General features: G+C 37.8%; 1 protein-coding gene across 3 annotated transcripts in view; it reads right to left on the bottom strand.

The window, feature by feature from the left end:
* Positions 1 to 4,623: 4,623 nt before the first annotated feature.
* Positions 4,624 to 13,585, bottom strand: part of HYCC1 (hyccin PI4KA lipid kinase complex subunit 1) — a 43,005-nt gene continuing 34,043 nt past the window's right edge. For 2 of the 3 annotated variants that reach the window (XM_021538258.3, XM_021538257.3), the window contains exon 11: positions 4,624 to 8,990. In XM_021538258.3, coding sequence (XP_021393933.1) covers positions 8,434 to 8,990 — 557 coding nt within the window. In that variant the 3' untranslated portion in view covers positions 4,624 to 8,433. Of the gene's footprint in view, positions 8,991 to 9,855; positions 10,151 to 13,585 lie in introns of all 3 variants that reach the window. The other variant, XM_021538259.2, reaches the window with a different exon arrangement.

Below are 13,585 nucleotides of genomic sequence, written 5' to 3'. Positions count from 1 at the left end.
TTGCAGTCAGGATGGAATCAGGGGAGAAGAGATTTCTTCCAAAAGCTCTCAGCTTTATGTGTGTCTCATTTTGCGCAGTTTCTTCATTCATACAAAAGTGGCCCCAGAAACAGGCAGAGAGGAAGCGACATTTTGAACTGCTCTTGCAGCTTCTGGTTTCGCCTCCCATTCACCTCTTTTCCCAGAGCTCAGTACAAAGCGTGCTTTGTGTGACACGTTCCTCCTTTCAAGCATGAAACAACTATCCCTCAGCCCTTGTGCTGTACACTGCCTACTCTTGTTGGAGTAGGAAGGAATAATTACAGGGATTGTGTACGTGGTACTGAATGTCAAGGCATATTAAAACTGTTCAGTCTCTCAAGAGCAAATCAAAATTCTTCCAAGGGACTGCTTTTCTGCCTGAAATTGAATTACATCATCAATTACCTTACGAGTAGATTTACCTAGTAACTAATTTTGTTGGGGTATTTAAGAATTTACTCATCTCACCATTACCAGAATGCGTCAAAACTCTCTGTGCTCCCAAACACCACCATTTTTCATGCAGTATGGCTCCTCAGGTACAACAACACCCGCCATTCATGGAGAAGGGGGCCCATGTATCGTGCTGCAGTCTGTATCACACATGCCAGGTTTTATGAAAAAGGTTGGGTCATACAGTCTGGATCTTGGAGAAATCGATTGCTCAGCAATTTCGTATTTGTCCATAAGCGTATTTTATTTTGTGCAATGATGCCAAAGCAGGGAACTAGCAGGAATTGTTCAGTGTTTTTGTAGCATGGCTTCCTACGCTGGCAGCAGGATAAAGCAAGTTCTCATGGATAACCAAGGAAGCTTAAAGATTTGAATTTGATACAGTATGCAAGACAGTCAAGGGGATCTTTCCCAAACCATATAGTTAAGAATTAAGATTTGTCAAAGGACTCAGCTAGAGCTGAACATGTACCATCCACTTATAAGGAAGCTTTAACAGCCTTGCTGCTATTCCACATGAAAATTCAAAAGCTGGTAAAGGTATTGCATACTTCTAAGTGGGATCATAAAGCAATAACAGCAGAAATGAGAATGAGAGAGAGATTTGTGCTCTATTTCTTTCCTCCCCTACTTTAGACATTTGAAAATGGCTGAAAATGCAACAACTTCATGATTAGTCATATAATCTGAACAGATGCTGTTTGAATCCTAAATCCCAGCACCTGTCCACATTATTTCAGGCTGATCTTTACAGCCTGGCCAGAGAACCACTAAACCATATCTATTCTTCCTAGACATCTGCCTGCTTGTAAGGTCTTAAGCAAAGGGGACAGCTGCTGACATTCAGAGCTCTGCTGAAGCCACTGATGCTGTGCTAAAGCTTCTTTTGGCTTAATTCAGCAGGAAAAGGGAATGTAGGGATTCGATTCAGTCAGAATCAGTAGGAAGGCAGCAATGCTAAACCAGTTGTTCAGGGTGAGAAGGGAGAAAGACATGGGATATACACCTCGTGGGTGTCAGAAAAGGTCTTCCTAACTCAGGATGTCCTGAATCAGTTTGACAGTGCCTTTATCTTTCACCAGTCAATAAAGAGAGAGAGATGAAATCAGTCCTTTTGTTAAAGAGTATTGGATTGGTATTTTCTAATGGCTGAAATGAGGAATATGAATCCTAATGAACTAACAAGTAAATGACATATCAATGATATTACCTTCTGAAAGTAGTTCTACTGATTTATTATAGCATATTTCTTACACACCAACATTTGAGGGGTACGACAGTCTGCTGAAAGATGACATTTGGTATGACAGTTGGTTCACAAAATGTTATCATATATAATACTGTCCTGATTCCCTCCCAATTATTCCTGAAGTCTGAACTGCAGGTTGTTAACATTAACGAAAACACAATGCATTTTACCAACTAAAAAAGCAAAATGAAAAAATAGGAGTATGGTGGTTTTTTTTAAAAAAATATCTTTAAGGAATAACCTCAAGAGCCTTTACAATTTATACTCCAATCAATTTACTGCTAGCAATTAAAACCACAAGGAAAATATACAGGTGACAATACAACCTTTCACTGCATAGCTACATCTACTTTACGTGGTATCCTAAGTCACTGACACCAGTGCGGGTCCAATGTTTTGCCAGCTCTGGCAGTCTGCATGGCAGTATTACAATCTCTGCATCTTGATAGCTGAAAACAATGTGTAAAATAAACACACACACACACACACATTTTATATGTAATTTTTAAATGATTCAGCGATTCAGTGAAATCAAAGATCATGTACAAGTGAATTTAGTGACATGACAAGAGGTAATGGATTCAAACTGAGAGTGAATTTACATTAGATATTAGGAAAAAATTCTTTATGTGTGAGTGGTGAGGCACTGGAACAGGCTGCCCAGAGAAGCTGCAGATGCCTCATCCCTGGAAGCGTTCAAGGCCAGGTTAGATGGGGCTCTGAGCAACCTGGTCTAGTGAGTGGCATCCCTGCCCATGGCAAGGGAACTGAAAACAGATCATCTTTAAGGTCTTTTCCAACCCAAACCATTTTGTGATTCCATAAATTCATGCATGAAGAAAGTATCTTACCAGAGAAAGTACTGAACATTCATTATTCTGGTTGACTATTTGTATTGCATAAATTATATCCACACCAAGGACTTCTCACACCAATACGTGACACACCTTCATTTACTTTGTTGTGCATTGTGGAAGCAGAAATGACATTTCTTATCCCCCCTGAAACGTGCCCTCTCGCAGCACAAAAGCTACCATCATACTCCAGACCAAGCAAGTCTTTGTGGGGGACTGCCAGTATTAGTCAGCACTACTGATGAGAACAACAAGCAGGCAGCTTGTCAGAAGTGCTGTGTGACTCAGACTGACTTCCACAAGTCCTTCTGCACCATTACATTTCTGTATTGTCCCTGCACATGTAGAGTAACAGATGACTAAACACAACCTTATTTTAGGAATCAAGCTAACGAAGCGAGCACCGTGCGATGTGAAGGCTTGTTTCACAAAGGCTTCTGGAGTTTCACAGTGACATTCTTCCCACTACCCTGAATTAGCAGGTGTATTTATTATCTGGCAGCTGTGGGCTGGGAGAAAACCCCCATACTGAAGTCATCTTTAATACAGAGCCAGATTAACATAAAATATGAAAAACAACTATTACAAGCTCAGTGCAGGCAACCAGCTGTGAAGTCTGTAGGAACAAATGTTATTTCTGTAACTTGTTACTAATTGCCTGTAATGCCTTCAAAAACCCCTTTCCCCATAAATTGCCCAGCAAGCTCTCAGCTATATTCTCATCCTTCAAATACAGGCAGTATTTTGGAGTACCATATTTTGGGTATTTTGGGAAAAGTTCTTGAAATCCATGTTGTCTTCCACTAATCAATAGCTATTCGATCCTGAAACAATGTAAGAGCCCATTTTAAACACTGCCTTTCACTCACTAACTGAAATCCAAATCCTACACACTTACAGGACAATCACAGCATCAAATTAATTTGTACCTTTTGCAAAGGAAAACTTTTACCTACTCCAATGCTTGGAATCAGATTTCCCTTCTTACCCATTTATGATGGGAAATTGAGTTTTGTCCTTTCAAGACGCAGGTTAAACGCTGACATCCAAAAATTAGGAAACTATGCAGTGAGATCTCCCACTGCTGCCCTCTACTACAGCTCTTTCATTCAACCAGGTTTCTCTATAGTATTGCACCAGAGACTACATTTGTAATGGCAAAAGAAAAAAACCCTGGAGCTACAGAACAGAGCTTGCCTTGCACAGGAGTTTCTCTGCAGATGGCCATGGGAAACCATCCTAGAGAGAAAGGCCCAGGAGAGCTGGAGGATGTTCAAGAACCACCTCTTCCAGGTTTAAGAATGGTCTATGGCTACACACAGAAAAGCAAGCAGAGGTGGCAGAAGGCATGGAAGCATGAAGCAGGAGCTCCTGACTAGGAAAAAGCAGCATACAAGAGGTGGAAGCAAGAGCAGGTGACCCAGGGAGAAGCACCATCCAAGCATGCACAGGTAGATAACCCCCACAAGACAACCCCCAAATTAAGTGGCATATGGCAAGGAAGGTGAAGGGCAAGGGGAAAAAAGATTCAGCAGAGACATCATCAGCAACAGGAAGATTAGGGGAAGAAAAGGCACTGCAGCTGAGTGGGGCAGAGGAGCTGCTGACAGAAAAGGCCAAGGTACCAACTGCCACCTTTGCTTCTGCTGTTCCCAGCAAGAGCAATCCCAGAGCTACCCTGGACACAGTGCAGATAATGAATGTGTATCAAACTACTGTTAATATTCACACCACCAGAATTACCAATCTGCCCAAGTAGTGCTGCTCTACTGACATCTGCTTCTGCCAGTTTGGAACTCAACTGCTAGAACTTGCCCTTCACCCATCAGCGTTTCTCAGCCATGGTGTCCCCCCTGACAGGGCTGCATTTGCAGACCCTATGTTGTATAAAATACGTATTCAGCATATTTTAAGTAATGCAGTCAACCTTACTATGGCTTCTGGATGTGAATGAAAACTGAACAAATATGTAGCTATGTAATGTGTATTTCAATAAAGTCTGTAAAGTGGCAAAAATTTCTGCTGTACAAAGTATTTACAAAAGCATACAATTTCAAAAACACAAATTTATTTTACTGCCAAAATTATTAAACACTAAAAAGACAATCTTTTAGCCTATACATTAGGAATGTAAGTTTTTATGTACAATCAAGAGAACACTTTACTGCAAAAAAGGTGAAAAACTGTGTTTCTCAAACAGTGTCACATAATGAGCTGAAGAAAGAGTGTTAGTTGCTTAAATTCAGGTTTTGATGTGAAAGACATACATCCATAGACTGATGCAGATATTCCACAGACTTCAGGGAATATCAAATGTGCACATCTAGTCTTAGAAGTAGAATTATACAAATACAAAATGTAATATATTTTACATCTATATACAGCCTCAAACACCAACAAAGGTACTGGACAATTATATTAGAAATTTCTAGAATTTCTCATAGGAAACCTCCTTAGAGAGAAGTGTGGCTAAAATAGCTCTATTTCTGTACCTTTCAAATTTGTTAGGTAATCAAGGCAATTCAAGACATTTAAATCCACTCAGAAATGTCACTGCAGCTCTACAGCAAGTGGTTAGAGGCCATACATTTTTTGCACAAATGTTACATATTCTCACAACAAAAATAATTCTTCTCAGCTTCAATGAGTTTTGCAAGTGTTGCTGTTCAAAGCCATCCTTGGAAACAATGCCCTATGATTTGGAACAGTAGGGTCAGTTATAAACGTCAGCATTGGAACAACTTCTCTTATTACAATGTGAGATGATTCACTCCTACATAACATTTTCCCTGCAGAATGGTGCAGCTGTGTATGTTTGGAAGGTATTCATCACTCCTGAGCACACTGTAATATGTGTTGTCTTAATGCGTTTCCTTTACACTGTTAGAAGACATCTACTTCTTTAACAAAGATTTTCCATCTGATGGTCTGAAGTGATTGGATAATGCTCAAACCCCCAGAGTTTGACAATTTTAGAAATGTCTGCTTCCTGCCCTACTTCCCTCATCACTCTTCCCACCCCTCTCCTAATCCTGCACCATGGATATTTGGTCAACAAATAATTCTGCCCTCACTCCCCCTTGTGCCTTTTGGTTTTGGGTTTGTGTTTTTTTGGGTTTTTTTTTAACTTTTCATTTTTTAAGAGAAGAAAGAAGCACAACTCAAAGTTTTGGTACTCAGGAAAGAAATTCTTTAGACTCGATCAGTATGAATGTCAGCTCACAAAAACACACTCATCACTGGGTAAGTTACTCCAGAGACCAATACAAACATGTTTATATGACACCACATATGTATGGACAGAACAGTCTTTAGTACCAAGAACCTTTCATCATTTTCTCAAAAAAGTATGAAGATTTATGTTATTTCAGTTGTACGACTATGAGCCTATGTCTTGGGTTCAAGCCAGACCAGCTGGGTAAAAAAAGGATAAACAAACTTCATTTTAACACCATTTGGCTTGTAGCCAAGAGTACTGAAAACTTTATGTTACATATCTACACTTTATGGCATTTTAGATCCTAATTTGAAATCCTAATTATTTAGAGCTAAATCTTCCCAGTATAATAAATATCTTTTATAGCAACACCCACCTTGAAAGAGTGTCTATCATGGAGGTAACAAACAATTATGAATTAAATTAAACAAAGCAAAACCAGCAGAATTCTCAAAAATTCTAGCCCCTCAACACTACCTCACAACTAATACCATAACAACAAATATTTGTCTACTGCAGTTTTATTTATCTATTTTATGTCAATTTAAATTACTGCTAATTTTTTCTAATGTGTTCTTTAGATCCTACACTGCAAAAGTGGATTAGGAAACTGCTGTAAGCTTTGCAGGTTATTTCTTTGCAACATCTAGATCAAATTTCAAGGGAAGGAAGAGCTCTACTGTGTGGAGAGACAACCAATGCCAACTATTATCTGCCTAACACCCTGCTGCTGCTCGTGGTTATGCATGTCCAGCAGCCAGATGCATTAGTCAATGTGAAACAAATGTCCTGACTAACGTGTATTGCAGAAACGCCTATAAAAAGGAGGCCAACTTTTCTGCTGTAGAAAGTATTTACAAAAACAACCTCAAAGAACCAGTCTTTCTCACTGGTCAGTATTAAAAAATAAACATGGCAAATGTGTAGTTTATCCATTAGGAATATAAGTTTTCATGTAAAATTAGGAAAATACTTCACTGTAAAAAGGTGAGGTACTGCATTACTACAAGACAATGGTGTCACACAACGAAATGAAGAATGAGAAATTGTGGCATACTCCTTTAAATTCAGGCTCTTGGGTAAATATGAACACCTACAGACACACGGGGTTATTCTGCATACTTTGGTGCATTTTCAGGAATGTACACATCCAGTCTGTGGTCTTATTACTACAATTATACAACTTAATTACTCTTTTCATTAGTTAACCAGCTTATTAATTGCCATAAACCTGAATAATATTAGCTGTTTAAAAGTTACTTGTGCTTCAGCTTAAGTCAAAAGTATCTGAACTTGCCTCCAAGCAAATGAGAAAGTCTACCAGAATTTTAGTGTTTGTTTTTTTACAATGTTCTTGACAATAATGGATTAACAGCTGCAGAAATCTGGACAGTTGGGAGCAACTATGCCTTAGATCTTCATCCTACTTCTCCACTCATAATATATTGTGTGTTCATCAGCTAATAAACTGCTACTGGAGTGGCTTTGTCAGCAACTGCTTCTTCAGATTTCTGCTTAAGAAGTTTTAATGTCCATTTTTAATTAAAATCTTAACATTATAAAAGTTTTTGTCAAATTCACTGAAGGCTAAAGGTTAGGTAAAACCTTGAACAGGTTGCTGGTTTAGAATTTTGAACTAGAAAAATAATAGATATAAGAAAACCTTAGGAATTACAGTGCTACTTATATTTATATTATAGTTCCCCTTTGTGCTTGCAAATTACTGAAAGTACACATCCTTTGGTAGTATTCTCTTAGTCTCACGCATGAAATTCCTGTTAAGCACATTCACACTCCTGATTTGCTTGAGTCAGTGCAAGGGCTCATATTTCTACATAACATTGGTACACAAGCACATCTATTCCCTACAGACAATAAAAATACTGATGACTGACTTTTCAGTGAGTAGTTTTGGAACTGATATTTAAGAATCCTAAAGGAAGAGTCTGTCACATAATTTTTACTTCTTAAGTGACTACTACAGCAATTGATAATAATTCCCAGCCACAAGCTCTGCTGCTGTATTACTTCAGGCCCAGTTTTGAAGACATACAGATAAACCAAAATGCATCTAAAATTGGACTTATACAGGCATAAAGAAGCATGAACATTGCTACGTGTACTAACTACAATACAAAAGCCACCAGAACACCAAACACTGAAGTGATGCCTCTAGTTTAAATTTACATGTAAGCACAGCTCACATGTAAGACAGTGTATGTTTTTACAATGCTCTTCCAAAATTGCATGACAATACTGCAAGACTCCTCCTTAGAAACCTTAAGTACTTGCAGTTTTGCCTATGCCAAGTGGAAGACAAAAACTGGAATCTGGGAGAGACACTCCATTTGTTCCCACAGTGTACATGTGTAAGAAGCCACACACCTTGGCCAGTGACAACCAACCAATTGATGCTTGTTCAGCTGGTGAAGGTATAAACTTTTCATGAAGCTGTAAAAGTATCAGAAGTTGACTCAAAATAATTAAAACTGTTGTCTATTCACTATTACTGTCAAACATGAGCCAAGTAAGAATTTATTTGAGACTTAAGGAAGTAACGTATGGCGTATTAAGAGCTTAATGTACCAATATCAGGATAAAATCTCAGTAAATTATTTTTTATACTGGCCAATTTAATATCAATCTGTTGACAAAGTTATGCTAATACTAGGAGGTCGCTGCTGATTAGGTTGTTTGCTTAAAATAGGAAGATCTGTTCTTTCTGTTCCATATATCAATTTTTCCTCCTGAAGACTGCAAGCTGAAAACCTGTTTGCCTCTGTACCAGAGGCACCACCACGATTATTTGGAACTGGGACACCACTGACCTGTTCAAAGGATTTACTAAACACAGTAGTGGTCGTTCTGGCCAGGCTATGGCTGCCAGGCTTGGGCAGGGACTGGCTGGTTGTCAGTGTCAGTCTCTTCAGAGAGACAAGCTCTAGATTCTCACTCATGGCTCTCTGAGTTTGTTTCCGTGATAAATGCTCTCTGCAGGTTTCCCCTTCTTTTTCTTTTCCTCCAGGTTTGCTTCCTCCAGACCTTCGTTGGCTCTTCCCTAAGAGGTTCTTGCTGCTCATGGTGCTGCTGTTAGATAGGGCAGACTGACTTGTACCAGAAGTAGCCCTAGAGTAAAACCCTTCATCGGTTTCAGATACTTCTATCAGTTCTTCTTCAATTGCTAAGTCAGAATTATCTGCATGGTATAAACAGAAATAAAAAATTAGCAATTGACTGTCTCACATTCATTGCTTTTACATATTGTTAAATTTGGTATTTATAAGCATGAAGCCATAAAGCAGTAGAACAGAGAACAGAAGACAATGCTTACCTATTCCATGATATTTTGGAATTAAGGTTCATTAGGACATAGAATTACAGCAAGTAATGCTGCATTAACTACATCAAAAATATCAAAAAGCATGCCCCCAATCTCATTTTGTTGCGATTTTGAAGGAAAAGAAAAAATACAGTTTTGTTAATTCATGCAGAAAATTAGAAACTTAGAGATTAGAAAGTACCATACAGAACAAAAAAAAAGTGTAAATCTTATTTTGAGCAAGTGATCCACTACAGGATTTGGCAAAGCTTGTTAATTACAGAAGTATGTGATCAATGCCTCAGGACACCCTATGGCACCTGCATGTTTAGCAACCCAAGAATGCTTCAGGACTGAAAGGTCACTTTCTGCATCACAGGTCTGGTGGTAAGAGTTGGAAACTTAAGCACAACATGAGGTACACCATGAAAGGTAGAATTTGGGAAATCTGAGTAACATAGCAAGATACTTTTAACATCCATTGTAATGGATTTTTCATACCATTGATCACTGGATTTTGTAAACTCACATAAATATGCTTAATAAACTCAAAGGTATGTTGAGTCTCGGTGTATTTTCTCCAGATTAAATACATCTACTTTTAAGTATGTCGTCATTGTCTGTGGCACAGACAAAGCTGTGTGCAATACATGCAACTGTGTTATTACACATGCAAATATATTAACTGCATACTTTAATTCTTGAAACATGCAGCAGTGACCCTTTCAATCAACAGCGGTACCTTACAGTGCAGCTACAAGTGCTCTGCTAAAACTGCACTCTGCCAGATGAGTTTATTCCATCCTCCATCATTTTTCTTACAGATTTTTGCCTCCTGATTTCTGGCATGCCTTTGCTGTCAGTTCTAGGATCTGAAGCTGTTTCCTGTACTCCCTGTAAATGCTGAACATCATTCTCTGCTAGAGCTCTGCTCTTTTCCCCATTCCCGGTCCTCTCTCCAGCCACATTTGTGACACTAATCTCAGGTATGATAAAGTTGCCCAATTCAGTAGCATCATTACCATTCTCTGGTTGTTCTAGAATTAAAGATGGATAAGAAAAAAAAAAAAAAAACAAACAAAAAACAAAATATGTCTGAAACAAAACATAAACAAAACATAAACAAAAGCCAATAGATACAGATGACTTAAGCATTATAAATTAAAGCAGATGTACACATATTAACCTCTTGTTAATTAGCAACATTAGCAAGTATGGAATTTTGCTTTATTTCTAAAATGGCAGTCTTCAATCTTCCAATTACAGGCCTGCATCATATACTGGAAAGGCTCATGCTTGATCTTTCAAAACTGAAATTTCTGAGGGTCATGAAACAGATTATCAGAAACTAAAGAACAACTCATAATTCCCTTTTATGACTATATTCTCCATATCACCATGCTAGAATGAAAGTTACTTTTACAATTAAATGGCATAGAAACTTCATATATTATCATTCAAGACTAGAAAATCTACACATGTCATGATGATGCACCTTGGTCAGCTTGAAAACTAAGAATGAAACAACAAAGTCAACTCAAGAACACTTTGATATCCATTTTCTTCCTTCATTTAAAAAAACTGTTTTCAACTGGAAAGGTATTTCTGGATACACCAGAAAAACTACATGAGAAGAGCACTGTGGCACAGAAACTTGACAAGACTAAAAATGTATTAAAAGCATAGCTCAGAATAAAGCTCAAGTGAGTCCCTCTTTTATTCATAATGCAGCTCTTTCAGACCAAATGATTAAATAAGGAGCACCCAGACGATACTGCCAGTCTGCTACTGCACATGACAGAAGCTGGCAGCACATTGAACTGACAGTATGAAGCCCAAAACCAGAGGAATTTACAATGGGATGATTTTTCACAGTGGCAGCTCTAATGCTCTCTTTAATTCAAGGGGATTCCCTCTTCCTCCTCTCTCCTCACTTGTGCAGTGCACTTCTAGGTCAGGTGGCTCCTGCACTGGGCTTTTCACTACCATTTGTGCTGTTTGCACTGACCACAACTGAGCCAGAAGGTTATTCGGGCAGGAATGGACATCAGTGTCCCCTGGTGTAAGAGCTATCCCTTATTTTACCTGAAAATTCTAATAATAAGACTTTCTAACTAATCAATGACCAATCAAAGTATCTATTTAACAAGTTGCACCACCCAAAGGAAATGGCATTAATAACTGATGGTATTCCTCACTAAATTCCTGATATTTGGGATGAAACCCAAAATAACCATTTGAGAACCATTGACTTTTAAGAGCACTTTCTGCAAAAGTCTTCTATTTCCAGTAGTAAAGGTGGCAAAGAGCACCATGAACTGGAATTGTAATAAAAATAAATAAACAATATTATAAGGAAAGCATCATCAAATATAGCCTTTTTTTTCCTAAAAACACAGAGGCAGAAAGGTTAGTGAGAAGACCAATGCTTTGAATGGCCTCAATGCCCTAAATTCACCAGTGAGGAACTTCTGACTCTCCAATGGCAATTTTTGAAACTCCTTCCTGATGCCCCAGAGGGAGGAAAGGATAGAACAGAGCTTAACTGTCAGAAATGCACTGATTATCCAACTCCAAAGAAAGAAGACTCAATGTATACAGCAGAAATCAGAAAAACAGAATATCTTCTTTTTTTTTGGTAAAAGATTCTTTATAAAAGCATTACCTAGTTATGGGTATTTGGTGGTATGCATTTCTAAATGTAACATCCAGCTGTGATATCAGCACTTCACCCAATATTGCTGCATTCCCACAGCTGAGTAACCATTACTACAATAAACTGAGGGGAAAAAAACCCAAAAAGTTAACAGTTTTACTCATTATAATTAGGTCCTTTCTCTGAATTTAACTGAGTACAGGAAGAAACTAATGGAAAGAATGGGATATGGGGTACCTAAACTCACATTAACACTGTCTACTACAGCAGCTACAGTCTTGGGGCTAAGAGTACACAATACACACCCTCCATAGCAGTGTACCCTCCTTATTTTACAGCTTTTAAAGACACCCAAACCTTCAGCTTCATAGTGCCTGTGGTGAAGATAATACTGCTTTCAAGATGGACAGCTCTGGAGGTCTAGCCTTTCTTAGAGAGCTATTAATGCCCAGTGCACAAAGTAATGCAACAAAAAAAAAAAAAAAAAAAAAAAAACAAAACAAAACAAAACAAAAAAAAAAAAAAAAAAACACACAAAAAAAAAACCACCAAAACAAAACACAAAGACACTGCTGAACAGTGTGGAGATAAAAATTAATAATGATGTCATGATGTCAGTTAGTTTGTCAACATAGATCTACCCAGAGCAGTTGAAGGAAAATGTATTTGGTGTCACATTTCTGAATGCCTTGAGTAGTACAACCAACTTTGATAAATGCATTTCATGTTTACTAATTGCTAAAACTTAATTCAAAATTATAGTCAACCTTATTACAGTTGCCCAGATAACTTACCTCAGACTGCACAGGCAACTGCCCATTCAGAATGTAATTCAATTTTAACCCCCACAAGCTCAAGCTGCGTGTCCTGCACAACTGTGTTAGCATATTTAATTAGTCATAAAAGCACCAAGCTTATAACCTAAGACTAGCATTAACTTCAGAATCTTGCAAGTTACAATTATTTCAGGAATTAATACCGTTTAAAAAAAAGTAAGAAAATTCTCTCCACAGAGAGAATTCAAAGACTAGTATTTCTAAACCTTGTATACTACATGAAAGTCAATTTCTGCAGTGAAAAAAAAGTAACTTGTTGTCCTTCTTTGCTAGTTCATGTCTTTGTTCTTGTATTACGTATCGCACCAACATCTGGTCAGCTTTTCTCACTCTGTTACATCAGAGGATTTCTCTACAAACAAGAGCTAATGCTCCCCTTCAGGTGTGATAATTTATAGGCAATCCAATCCAACAGCACTAAATAATTTGTTGCTAAGTAGTGACCAGTATCAGCTCACTCCATAAACAAAATCCGTTTGTGATTAGATGAATCTATTTTGCAAACCACCTCTCACATTTAGTACCTCTAAAGTACCTATCTGTGAAGTCCAAATTCACTTACTAATTGAATTTTAAAAGTCCTAAGTAACTGCTCCTAATGAACAAATTACAGGGTTAAGTATCACAAGAAGATTTAATGTTAAGTCAACCTTTATCCAAAACTGACTTCAATCTAGAGTTCTAGTAAAGGTTAGCAAGATCTAATGGCTGAAAACTTTTATAGTAAAATTAATTTTTTAAAATATAAAGAAAATAAAGCCCATGCTTCTCAGCTGGAAATGTGATTCACTGGAGCTGTTCTATTTTATTTTAAACACATAAATAGTGATTGAAAATTGCTGTCCTTGCTTCCCCAAGAGATGGTTTGCTTCATCAGTTCTCCTAGTCCACATAATATACAACATTGAGTACCTCTCAGCTGTCTCCTCTGACTTCTGAATCCATTTACACTAATTTTTATTATAATGAAAATAAAAATA

Source organism: Lonchura striata, chromosome 1, assembly GCF_046129695.1.
Source record: "Lonchura striata isolate bLonStr1 chromosome 1, bLonStr1.mat, whole genome shotgun sequence".
In the NCBI taxonomy this organism is placed as follows: domain Eukaryota; kingdom Metazoa; phylum Chordata; class Aves; order Passeriformes; family Estrildidae; genus Lonchura; species Lonchura striata.
Note: the sequence above shows the minus strand (reverse complement) of the source record. Positions and strands in the feature narration are given on the sequence as shown.